General features: G+C 41.0%; 1 protein-coding gene across 6 annotated transcripts in view; it reads right to left on the bottom strand.

Moving 5' to 3' along the window:
- Window positions 1–2,420: 2,420 nt before the first annotated feature.
- The window catches only part of Cdk8 (cyclin dependent kinase 8), a 69,963-nt gene continuing 58,825 nt past the window's right edge, over window positions 2,421–13,558 (bottom strand). For 2 of the 6 annotated variants that reach the window (XM_028778009.1, XM_028778013.1), the window contains exons 7-13: window positions 12,081–12,224; window positions 9,661–9,730; window positions 8,491–8,563; window positions 6,222–6,319; window positions 5,503–5,581; window positions 5,228–5,386; window positions 2,421–3,666 (exon numbers count right to left, since the gene is read on the bottom strand). In XM_028778009.1, coding sequence (XP_028633842.1) covers window positions 3,541–3,666; window positions 5,228–5,386; window positions 5,503–5,581; window positions 6,222–6,319; window positions 8,491–8,563; window positions 9,661–9,730; window positions 12,081–12,224 — 749 coding nt within the window. In that variant the 3' untranslated portion in view covers window positions 2,421–3,540. The remainder of the gene's footprint in view (window positions 3,667–5,227; window positions 5,387–5,502; window positions 5,582–6,221; window positions 6,320–8,490; window positions 8,564–9,660; window positions 9,731–12,080; window positions 12,225–13,558) is intronic. The other 4 variants (XM_028778010.1, XM_028778011.1, XM_028778012.1 and 1 more) reach the window with 4 other exon arrangements.

Genomic DNA, 13,558 nt, shown 5'->3' with positions numbered 1-13,558 from the left:
TTAGTGGGGCCACATCCTCAACCTGCAGGCATCCATGTACATACATACGTACCTACATGGCCATTCCCCCAAGACAGTCAGGATGTATGATGTAGGGTAATGTTCATTCTGCTTTCTCTATACCTCATCTCTCACCCACACCCACAGATCTGTTCTCTGGCACACAAGCTCCCGTTCTTCTGCCAGTACATCCAAGCTGGACCTTCACGGCTGCTTGTTAGCCCTAAGAATTACAGGGTGCAGTGGGGCTAGAGGATCAGAAGACAGATCCCACAAGGGGTCAGATCATGTAGGTACTTGTCAGGAACACAAAGGTCTTTGCTTTTACCAATATGTGCTACAGAGATGGGAGCAGAGGATGAACATGATCTTAGCATTGAAAGGCTCACGTGGTCTGTTGTGTTGAGAAGACTGTGGGAGGTGGAGGTAGCGGGTAGGTTAGTGGAGCAACAATCTATCAGCACCATGGTCACTAGGGACATGTAAACCTTCAGGGTAGTATCATTGCTGAGGGAGGTCGGTTGGTAATGTATTCCATGCAATTTCTGCATGTGTGCGTGCACATTTGTGTGTATGTATTGCACATGTATTACTCAGGTTAACTTTATCTGGAATCAAATTAATTCTTAGGTCCAGAGGCATCTTTGTTCATACTTTCATCTTTTACCAAGCCACACTACAGTCACTGCTTTTCTAGATTATTCCGACTGTATAGCCCTGTGTTAGCCTTGGAGAAGATCCAAATTTCAAATTCCAAATAGTTTTATTGAATGCTATTATGAAGTAGACCATATCAACATTTTAAAGAGAGCCAACAAGATATATTCTGAAATAAACATAAGACACGTGAGAAAAGATTATGCTGGATTTTTGTCTGGCCCTCTAGCAGGGCAGGCAGCAACTCTGAGGCATGGATGATAGAGACCGGCCTGAGATAGCTGCACTCAGCACAGATAATCTTGTAGCAATGGATCAGGTAGGAAAGGCAGATCTGGACTGGAAATCTTGGGATTACCAGCTTAACAAAGTCACAGCCTGGATGACATTATCAGGGAGCAATATGGATATAGATATAAGAGGCCTTCTCTCAAGAAGCTTCCATTCTATGGGAGACAAACACGTGTGTCCAGTCAAGTTACAAATGCTACACAGCAAATGAAAGCTGAGGTATGGAATAAAGAAAGGTGGCAGGTAGATCATATGGATGTTCTCTGTAGCAGACATAATTCCATAAAGAAAACCAAAACTCAGAAAGCAAGCAGCCTTGATATGTCAATCTGGTAGCTACCAACATGTTTTATCACGAGATTAGACAGGCTCACTCAGGATGATAGTGAAGTTCAGGAAATGTGAGCAAACAGCTCCCGGGCATTCTGACTTCAGCATGAAACTTGTTATAATGGGGTTTTGGTTCTGGAACTCCCAGGGGAAAAAATGGGCTGTCAGTACAGTGAGCCCCTCCCTTACAGCACTTAAGTCTGCTGGTAACTCAATCTGTCAATCACTGTGGAAGTGAATGGGCCTTGAACAGTCTTTCTTTTTTTTTTAAGACAGGTTTACTTTTATGAGTGTTCTGCCTTGAGTGTAAATAACATGCCACATGTATGCAGTATCCATGAAGGCCAGAAGGGGACATCTGGGACAGTAGTCAGACATATGGGTGCTGAGCATGGAACCTGGGTCCCCTAGGAGAGCAGACAGAGATCTTAAGTGCTGAGCCATCTCTCCAGCCCCACAGTCTTTCCTAACATATTTCTCAGACTCATGTCTCAGGACGAGGGGAGTTTGTCAAAAAAAAAAAAAAGCCACATTAACATATCCACTCAAGTCCTACTGAATCAATCTCTGGAACTAGATCCCAAAGGGGGAATGTGTAGATGGCTCTCACAGCCACTGAGTTTGTAGGCCACTTAGTATAGGAGAAAAACACCAGAAGACAAAGTGTAAGGGTCATAAGAAACACCGTGAGGTTGACAAAAAACAAACAACCACGCAATTCGGAGGTTAAGGAGGGGAGCTGCGTGGTCAAAGGCATGCAGTGTGGGTGTGAACTGGAGTGAGACAACATGGAAATGCCACTCCCAGTAATCCCCCTTTCTCTTCTGGTCAGGCCTATCAGTACCGATTCCTCAGCTCTTGGACCGCTCTAGAATGTTTTTAAAGGGATGGCTTCAGATTTTGAGAAAAAATGTTAGCTCTAAAAAGGAGGAACCAAGGATAATGAGTGGAACAGGGCTGACTGCAGAGCTACCTGTCCCTTGTGCTACAGACTTAGGCAGCTGACCAGAGCCTAAACTATCACTCCAGAACATAGCCAGAACACAGACGTCACCAATAAGTCACTGGGAAGAGTTACACAGAGGCACATTTTACAACAAAAGACCCTTGGTGAGTTTGAAAAATATAGCTGACACCATACATTGATTTATGAAAAATAAATTTATTACATAACACCTTGTTTTTAACAATGTTCAATTTTTTTTATTCAGAATACTTGTGTCATTCATGTAAAATAGTTTGATACAGTACGTTGTATGTTATAGCTTTTTTATTTTCCCCTCAAAGTACTAAGGCTCTCCTACTCCCTCTCCTTTGCACCCTAAAAATGTGCGAACCACCTTTTAAAAAGAAAGTTAACTGAACAAAATTGTAATAGCACTACACTAGGCAGCTTCAAATAAGGACAGAAGAGTGCGGACTGACGCCGTGCCTCACGGAGGTCGCCTCTCATGCTTTTGTAATCAGAAAGCATGCTCACAAATCAGCAACACCAACGAGGAAAAGAAAACACTGTCTGCGACAATCATTTCAGTTTGCTGAACCAACAGGCTTATATCAATGACAACATATTTAATTACTATCAAATAGCAGCTTTAAGACCAGTCAAGTCATAGGTTGAAAATAAAAACAAACCTCTAAGTTGGAAATTAATCTTTGGGAGTTCTGAAACCTGTCAGTAGAAACTATGTGGTTCTTCTGTACTTCCAAAACAATCCAAGCAATATTCTTGGTCATAAAACACTGATTTATGTAGAAGATGAATCAACCCACTGATAAGACACTAAAAAGAAAGGTGTACCAAAATAATCTTTAAGTCTTGGTTATTTTGTTAACATAATCTGTGTTTCAAGTACCAGTTAAACCTTTCGTCTGTGTGTACTATTGGTCAGATAACGCTGTTACACTGAAAGTCACCACACATGAGGACAAATGCTCGCCCTAGCACATTTCACAGCTTCAACTGCTACAGACTGTCACTGAAAACTATGCTTGGTCAGTCTGAACCATGTCAAGTAAACTATGGAAGTAGCAAACCCACAACACAACTGTGCTAGCACTTTCATTTCAAGTCTAACTCCAAACATAGGTACAACCTGGAAGCTACCACCCCAATCTGTGACAACTGGTGGAACTCGGCTACTGGACATTGTGAAGATGTGGTTGTACAGTACATTCGCATGGCCCACACCAGGTTCCCACAGGGTGCTGCAGCCAGTACTGCAGCATGAGCAACAGTGCACTGACAGACTCCAGCACAGCTCAGTACCGATGTGTTTGATGTGAGTACTGTGGAGGCTGCTGGGAGGTAGCTGAGTATCCCATGCTGCTCTGGGGCTGTGATGTACTTGGTCCAGGGTTGGGATAAGCAGCATGTGGATTGGAACGCTGGAAAGAAGATGAAGAAAAAACATAATTTAGGGGCTTCTCCAGGTAGCTTGGACCCATGCCATCAAGGAAGGAAGTCTTATTCCAAGTAAGCAAAAATGTAAAAGTTTCTGCAAGGCACTAGCTTTAGAATTAAAATCATAAAAACAAATAAACAGCAACAAACCCCACAACTGCCCCATACAAAGCAAAACAGAACAAAAACAAACAAAGCTCCCGTCTTCCAACATTAGCTTCTCTTTAGGAAGGTAAGAATTGGGACATAAAAGTTAATAATTTACATGCTGGTGAATTTTGATCATATCTTGCGACATGAACATGAGGCACTTAGTTTGTATATCCAGAGTCCATATAAAAGCTAGTAGACATGGTGACTCTGTAATCCCAGCACTTGGGAGGAAGAAACAAGATCTCCAGGGGAAGCTGGCTGGCTAGACTAGCTAACATCTGCAAGCTCCAGGTTCAGTGTAAGACACTGTCTCAGTAAATAAGGGAAAGAATAAAAAATAATTCAAGGAAGATACCTGATATCAACTCAGGGTCTGTACACGAACAAACACATGCACACCACACTCTTTACATCCACACGCATGTGTGCTCACGCATATAAACACATACAAACACATACATCCTTTATGAGCTGCATTCCAACATGTAAGGGCACTTACTGCTCTGTGAATGACAGCAAGAATGTCAATGAAGATAAGAACAAAATAAAAATCCCCAGCACTGTCTGTGCAGGGCTTCCACAGGCAGGCCGCCATGTTTAGACAAACAGCCATTCAGTCTTCCCACAGTTTCATGTTCTGGTCACTGTTTCTACTCTACTAATGATGATGCAATCTGCAAGCAATTTCTGTTCTACCTCCCTTTCCACACTTAAGACATGGAGAATATCTAGGTCTCTTATTCAAGGCTGAACAGAAGTAAGTGGGATGTAAGAGCCTGTGGCCTTAATCATTCTTCTACAGTGCTCAAACAAAAGCAGCCACTGGCTACGTGCAAGGTACACATGTTTAAGCTTACCGATTTCATTTTATAGATGAGAACACTGAAGCCAAGTGTTTTTGCTTCACTTCACATGTGTGAATGAGTGTGTGCATGTGTCGGCCTGAGAGTGATGTTGACTTTACACAGAAGCAAGGTCTCTCAATTGAACCTAAAGCTCATGGACTTGACTAGGATCCTGCTTTGTCTTTAAAATGACTGGACCAATAGAGTGCAGATGGGCCACCAAGCCTCCAAGCACTTACATGGGTGCTGGGGTCTGAATGTTCCTGGTGGAGGTATCTTACCTGCTGCACTGTCTCTCAACCCCAGCAGATATGATATAAAATGCCACAGGTCGCAAGTTACTGGAGGGTTAAACTTGTGCTTTCTACTCCAAGTCTGTTCTGAAAGCTGATCCCTTTCTACTCGTCCATATCTGTAGACTTCCATACCTGTAACATTCCATGCTGATGAATCTTTCCAGGAACACCAATGCTACTGTAGACCACACTTTGCAACAGATCCTTTAGAAACCCCAGAACAGCAGGTCAGTAGGAGACACTTGCAGTACCTGATAGTCGGAGGTCATGATGAGTCCACCTGAGGTAGTGGTAGGAGGGACAACTCTCACTTTTTTCAAGGGGGGGCCCTGTGCGTGGCTGCTGTCCTGGTTCCCTGGATGGCCAGTTCCATTAGTGTGGTTATTGCCCTGCTGCTGCTGCTGGTTCTTCTCAATTGGTTAAACAGAAAACACAGTTCAACTCAGGAGGAGAACAAAAGCTGGCTGGATCCCAGAGGCCCCAAAGGCCATGAGGAAGGTACTGCCAATTGTACTTTAATACTTACTTTGTCTCCTTTCTCATCAGGCTCTTCTTCTGTTAAAAATTCTCGTTTGGGATAAGGGATCTGACAACCGGCGAAAACACTATTCACAAAAAACAAAAAACAAACAAAAAAAGAATGCTGTCTCATGTGCTGCCTGGTATTTCCAGTGCTTTATTTAGGTGACTCACTGTCAGTCTCTAAGAATTCAGGACTGTGTCTCCATAGTTACAGAGATATAAGCATCTTTCATGTGAGTCTGATGCAAAGAATTCTTTAACCAATGACACTGCAGTAGGTGATCTGAAGGTCCTTCACTGTGTAACCTAATTAATAATTATCCAATAGGACAGCTCTTTCATTTGTGCATCCAAAACATCTATTACTATTCACAGTGTTTTATCTGCCCTTCCAGAGTTAAAACAAAAGATGATAAAGAGAAGTCAAATTCATCTAGGACTGGTACTCCAGAATATCAGGACCCTTGACTGCAGGCAGCCCTATAAAATCCCATCAAGTAGAAGGAGCCATAGTACAATGAACCCATCACTGAGTAAATGGATTGATTACTGCTGAAATTAATTCATTTCAGCAATGCCTCTTAACCACAAAACCCAGAATGACATTAAAGTAGAAAAGCTCCATTTCTTCAGGTCCCTCAGAGGCATGGCAACTTAGTGTGACAAGAAGAGGAAGCAAACTTAAAAGATGCCAGCGCACAGGAAGTCAGATCTGCCACTTACTCTGACGTGGGAAGTGGGTCTTCTAGGAAGTAGGGGTCCTGCATGGCCTGCTCTGAGGTAATTCGCTTTATTGGGTCCATAGTGAGCAACTTCTGAAGCTGAAATCACAAGTCAGAAATATCAGGGCATGCTCCCACAGAAACATTGGTGCCTACTCCAGACCTTGACTCAGAATTTATTGATTGAGGGTGCTGGGCAGGTTAGTTTACTTCTTTATAACCATATCTCTTCAGATGGAGAATAAAAAACACTACCAATTACTATAGCTTGTTTTTAGTATTAAATGAGTACCCAGTAAACATCTGTGATGGTTCTACACTGAGCTCATTCCTGCCACATCCAGAGATGCCATACTAGTGTGAAAATGCAACACCTTTGAGTCAAATGCTATCTGCAATGTTTGTTTCCTCTCTCCCCCGCCCCCAAGACAGGGTTTCTCTGAGTATTGGCCCTGGCGATCCTGGAACTCAGAGATCCATCTGCCTTCCTCCCAAGTGCTGGAATTAAGGGTCTGTACCACCACTGATTTCCAAGAATGTTTACTTCTAAAGTGATGTAAGAGACACCTGAACAATGGCCTCCTGCTCTATCTGCAGAGTTTAGAGTGCAGCACAACTGCTGTAAGGCTGAGAGCTGAGCCCTTCTGAAGAGTCTATGTCCAGAGTCTGATAGATGTGAACAAGAATTTAAGGACTTATGTTTCCAACAAGTTCCCAGTTGGTGTCTGTGCTGCTGTACTGGAATTGGTTTGAAAAGTAATAAACAAATAAACACAGAGATTTAAGGGATGATGACTCATAGAGGATAAAAGGCCATACAAATATCTTTAAAATGCAGGGATAGTAGGACTCATTTAAGATACCAACACTTTCAATAAAATCAGACAGAGCTACAGCTCTGAAAGTTATGTACACACAGGCACACATGAGGTCCTCTGGTTAAAGCCCAGAATTAAAAGAAACAATTTTTAAAAATCAAAAACAAGCTACGAGGATGGTGTCACGGTTTGAATATGCTTGGCTCGGAGAGTGGCACTATTAAGGGGTGTGGCCTTGTTGCAATAAGTGTGTCACTGTGGGTGTGAGTTTTTAAGACCCTCATCCTAGCTGCCTAGAAGCCTCCTAGCTAGTAGCCTTCAGATAAAGATGTAGAACTCTCAGCTCCTCCTGCACCATGCCTGCCTGGGTGCTACTATGCTCCCACCTTGATGATAATGGACTGAACCTCTGAACCTATAAGCCAGCCCCAATTAAATGTTGTCCTTATAAGAGTTTCCTTGATCATGGTGTCTGTTCACAGCAGTAAAACCCTGACTAAGACAAATGGTCTCTTGGGTTCTGCTGGTCTCAGACTGTAAGGAAGGCATGGGCCCGTGGGACAGGCATGGCAATCCCAATAATGCCTTTTGACCAGTTTTTATTTTGTTAGGATCAGTAAGTCTTAGATCACGAAGGATCCAATTTAATTTCCCCCTGTTGCAAAAACATTAAAAAAATCATTATCATATATTATATACAATGTGGTAACGTGGCAAGTTAAGCACAGCCTTGCAAAATATGATATAACAGCCAGAAGATGGCAGAGAAGCAGAAACAATAGAGGGAAAGAGAACACATAAGCAGGGACAGAAGAGCTCACTGCCCAGTGCTTAGCTGCTTTGAAAGAAAAGGTGACCTCTTCAAAGTCAAGGAATTCCCCACTAAGACATTTTAAAAGACTCTTAGGCCAAGTAAAATGCACGCTTGCCTAACCCTCCTTGGATATATTATAGTACTTCTGTGAGACACAATCCAAGAAGCACTTTCACTTTTACTCTCACAATGGACAGTTACAAAGCAAGTGACCAATGGTGGCTACACTCGGCTTGCAGTCTACCCTGCTCTGTTTACATGACCACATGCCAGATCTACAGAATGAGGAGTAATCATGTCAGCAAAGAGCTTTCAAAACTCAAGTTTATGAGGTAATTTGGGAGCTAATATTTTACAAACCATCTTTAAGTATATGATACTATAAACTGGGCATATTATTGTTCAGGGTGACTATCTACTGTGAACAAGGCTTTATTTAGATTTTATTCCCAGAAATGCACAAAAAGAACTAAAATGGAAAACAAGGTAGATGTGGTTTCCGAGTGCTTTCTCTTGTATTCTTTTGTAACTTCTCTTGAGTTACTTTTTATAATTTTCTCTTGGTACTTTTTATAACTTTTAGGAATTCCTCTGAGAGATGCAAGAGTTCCAAGCACTGTTGTCTCAGGTTTACTCACCAAGTGGAATGCTTTACTATCAGGTTTAACTTTATGCTTTTCCATATACTTGATAAGGCTGCAATTGGTATACCTGAAAGAGAAACACCAAGAAACATTCACATTAGATCAGAGCTGAATTTTACATTGGCTGATAGCTTCCCACGAACACTGTTCTGATTATAACCACACATTCAAATATGCTTTGAGCAGCATAAAATAGCAGCATTAAGCCAATTTTATACTTCATTCAGTATCCATCCTACTCTTTGGATGTTTGTTTTCTGAAGTTTCATGTAACTTAAATGGGCCTCCACTCTGTGTTGTATGACCCTGAACTTCTGATGCTCCTGCCTCCTCGAGGGCTGGGATTACAGGTGCATACCACCACACTCAGCTATAATAATGACTTGTTGATCTTTCTTCTCTTAAGACAGGGTGTCATGTATCCCAGGCTGATCTTAAACTCACTACAGAGCTGAGCACGACCTTGAACATTTAATGCTACTTGTTAAGATTACAGGCATGTACTACCAACCCTGGTGGGGGTTTTCGAGGTGCTAGGGAATCACACTCTGGGCTTCATGAATGCTAACAAGCACTCTACCAACGGAGCCACACCACCACCCAGTCCCACTGGTCACTCCTGAGTGGGTACTCATGATGAAATTCAAGACAGCTTTATCAACATACCCTGGGGGCATTTTCCTCACATGAATTATCTTAAATAACATTTGTGTCAAAGGTTGGCATTAACTGTTGTGTGTAAGTATTCAACTCTGCCTACCCGTGGCCTAACTAAGTAAAGTGAAACATTCTTCACTGTTTTCTAAGTAAAACTTGCTTTCAATTGTATAGACTTTAAATGGGCACATAAGTAGCCATAAGCAAGGTTTTTTTTTTTTTTTTAAGATTTCTTTGGCTTCCCACTTCTCACCAATATCTGGCTTCCAGATAGTAGTAAATATGGAAAGAAATGAGATGATTTTCCCTTATCAGCTGCTAACAAGAGCTACCTCTCTGCTAATTTATTATCTTATAAAATGAGAAATAACATCAAACAGTATTTATAAGTAAATAAAACTCTTCAGTAACCTTAAACGAGTGCTGTGGTATGCTGAACATTTAATTGTATTGTGACTATTCTGGAAAAGTTAAAATCACAAAGGCTCCATTTTCTTTCCAACTTACGTATTTCTTCTGAAATCTTTCATTAATGTTGAATGTTCGGGCATCTTTTTTATATCTTCCCAATCTTTATCTGTGAAATACATTGATAGATGTTTATGTTGCCTAGGCTCCTAGTCAAGAATGCTAACAAATTTTGAGAGCTTTCTAAGACCTTGCTCTCACTCATATGAGTGCTCGAGCTGCAGCAACACCCCGTGGCCTCTGGCTCAACACCTAATCAAGTGTCGGCCCACCCTTGCTACTCTGTCCTACTATAACGTGCCACTATCTGCTCTATCACTACAAGGAAAAAAAAATCACAAATAAATATCTGTTATTAAATAGTCCTGTTTATATTAGTAAACCCACTTATTTTCCTCATTCATCAAATGTCTTGGTTCTGTCAGCAAGCAGTCTTTTTTAACTAAGAAATCTAGGATCTTTTCTTTGACTAGCTCCACATACTTCTCTGGACGGCAGGCAGCCCTCCTTTCATTTCCTAAGGCTCCTCCTGACATTCTCATGCCAAATGGTGGGACACAGCACAGATACTGCTATCTTGGCTACTTCTAGTGTTACTGCTCAATACCATGTGAGCAATGGAGACAAGAACAACTGCTGCAGGTAGTCGGGGCAGCACAAGTACTGTGGACATACTAGCTCAGCTGCCTCTCTGAAGCTATCAGATGCATCACCAAGGGTCTGTTAGGTGCACAATACTATAACAGCAGCTGAGAGCACTGGCCATCTATCTTCCACAGAAAACAACCAGTGTAAATTAAATATAAGTTCAACTTTAAAATGGTATTTCTTCCTCAACTACTTATTTGTTCCAGTTTCTCTGCTTTGCCAATGTTTCAGGCTAAAAACCTTAAGGTAACCATTTAGTTTTCTCTCAATTATATACTTCTTTTTAAAAGTTATATATATTTGTCCATTCTTTTCCATCCTTTTTGTGTCTTTACGGCTGTGGCATTGTTCTATGTAGCTGGTTTCCTGACTTCATTTAGCCCACTCTGAGTTTTTTAATGTTCCACAGCCACACTAACCTTTCTTAAGCAGAGCACAAGCCCTGTCTACGATTCAAGTGTCTATTATGGATCCTCGCTGGCTGCTGTTTGTTTTTCTGGCTTCTCATTAACTGAGGCATCTGAACTATTAAACCCATGCCGAGAATCATCCATGACTGTGGTCCTCATTGCTTCCAATCCCTGCCATGTCTCCTTCCCACGAGCCTCAGAAATAGTGAATGAACTTGGATCTAAGAAGGAAGAAGTATTTCCTTTAGCCACTCAAACCATGTCTACTTTTAAAAACACCTAAGCAATGTAAATGCTTAAAAGAGCAAGAAGCAATGTCTATCTGCCTGCCTACATCTATCTATCTATCTATCTATCTATCTATCTATCTATCTATCTATCTACCTACCTAACTACCTTGAGACAGGGTCTCTCTATTATGTTATTCTGACTGTCTTGGAACTTGCTAAACATACCAGGCTGGCTTGAACTCACTGAAACACACCTGTTGCTAGCTCTGAAAAGTGCTGAAATTAAAGGTGTGGTCACTACACCCAGCTCCTTGTCATTATATTTTATTCAAGACAGTAGCATGTAATGAGTAAATGACATTCTTATCCCAGTAATGTCTTCCCAAAAATACTGGATCATTCTGGAGAAGAGGAGTCTGTGTAGTTGTTCTGCATTTGCTGATAATTCATAATCCTACAAAGAAAGGTGGGACTCTATCCGTCTTAAGCTGTGATGACCTAAGAAGTAGTCCCAATAGGATTAAGTGTCAGTCACATGCTTGACTGGCCACCATCGTGAGGGGCTTTCTCCACTTTTACTATTCTGGACCCCTGGGCAGTTTCTAAGGGTGGTGAATCACTGGTCTATGCTACAACTAGGACCTGGGATACAGCAGTAGAGAGGTTAACTCCAAAGAGGCGAATACCCATACATCTTCTCTCTGCTGTAAAATCCATGGCTGATTTTCACTCACATCCTGGCTGGCTGACAAACGAGGGAGCAGAAGTGCTGCTCCTCCACAAGATGTGGCTCTGAACAGAGTTCTACCTAACCAGAGCCTCAGCTTCTACATTCAAGTGGCAGCTATGACGTGCTGCCAGAAATAAACCTTCTGCTGCTTGTTTTAGTTTACACTGGCAGGAACAAAAGGCATCAAGTTAACCCAGCTATTGCAAGATCTCATCATTTCAACAAAACAAAACAGCAAATCAAAAAGAAAACAAACAAAAACCTCATTGAATTTATTTGAATTCTATACATTTTGCTATTTCTGTGTTTCTCTGAAAAAAATCAAAGTCATAAAAACAAAGAATCATGTAATACAAGCTTTCATTAGCCAAAATCACAACCTTTCCAAAGAAGATAGCAAACAACAGTGATTGAGAGCAAACAACAAAAGCAAGTGTGTACCTGCAGGGAATCCCATTACATTGAATATTCTGTCCAGCTGGTCATGGTGATAAGGATTACTAGTTTTGATGTCCTCTTGTCGACAGTGAAATATTGGTTCTGACGTTAGTAGTTCTGCAAATATACACCCTATAGCCCAAATATCTTTAAAAGAAAAAGAAAAGAAAAACAAAAACAAAAACAGAAAAGAGAAAATAAAAAGAAAAAGGAAAGGAAAAAGAAAAAGGAGGAAAATAAAGTGCTTCTTTCCAAAAGAAAATGCATTTTTACTTTAATGGGGAGTGTTCTTTTTCTGTTTCTCACACATTAATAGTAATCCCTGGGCAAGTATACCGCTAAATACCACAGGACACTGTAAATACCCACCACCCACCAAACTTTCATTGCTATACTCATCCACCCAGTGACTTCATAGAAGCCTCTGTTTAATTTTCTGAATCTGGGTGAGTTTTAAATGCTTAAACATTACCATAACTACAGTCTGCACATAGAACATGGGAACCACAAACAAATGAAACCAAAACAAAACAAACATAAAATCCATAGAACCCTTGAAATTGGGCACTTGCCAGAATACAGGAACATTTTTCATGATAAAATAATTTTATCTTGTTTATTTACCTTTTAATTTTCAAGCCTATTAACTATCTTCTGTCCTAATGCTTACAAGAAAGATATATATTCTATTTCATCTCTTTCTGCTAAGGCAGCAACATCACTTTTACAAGCTAATTGGAACACAGGAAGTAACAAAAAAATCTTCAAAATGAGTATAGAGACTACAAATCAGTAACGATTATTTTCAGTAGACAAACTGCAAAGTAAATTTCTTTCATTCATAAGACATATGTTTACTTTCATTCATACTAAGTTTGTATTCAACAGAACTATTAACAGAGGCAAGAGCTGCCTACTCAGAGTGTGAAGCTGAAAATGTCCCACTGTTATGTTTGGCACACAGCCTGGCTGCAGGTACTGTCTCCCTTATACAGTGCTGTACAACAGCAGATACTCAACAAGTGCTTTCTGTATGACCTACACAAAATCTGGGGCAGATGTGAAAACCACAAAACCCACAAGAACAAATTACAAAAGTCATCCTTATATTGAGGCCGATTACTCAGACATCTGAGAAACTATGGCTTAATCAGGAAATGAGAAAAAAAGTGTTATGAGAATTTCTAAACTTCTTTTAGTTAGTTAAGTCTTTTAGTTAGGAGAGATGACAGAGGTTCTGGTTAGTCAACAAAATGATGGACTGGGTATTAGGTCTATCTTGTACCTTACTGATACAAATTGGTATAGTTATGCTCTAATTGTATTTTGAGAGAAAGGTTTTATTTTAACAGGAAGGGTGATATGTAGGAGGGGCTAAGGTGGGAGGAGTAATGAGAGGAAGAGGAGTAAGGAGAGGTGGAGGAGGAGGAGCTTTGAGAGAGAGAGAGAGAGAGAGAGAGAGAGAGAGAGAGAGAGAGAGA

The sequence above is a fragment of the Grammomys surdaster genome, unplaced genomic scaffold (assembly GCF_004785775.1).
Source record: "Grammomys surdaster isolate TR1022 unplaced genomic scaffold, NIH_TR_1.0 320, whole genome shotgun sequence".
NCBI lineage: Eukaryota > Metazoa > Chordata > Mammalia > Rodentia > Muridae > Grammomys > Grammomys surdaster.
The sequence above is the reverse complement of the archived record's forward strand: the minus strand, read 5'-3'. Positions and strand labels throughout refer to the sequence as shown.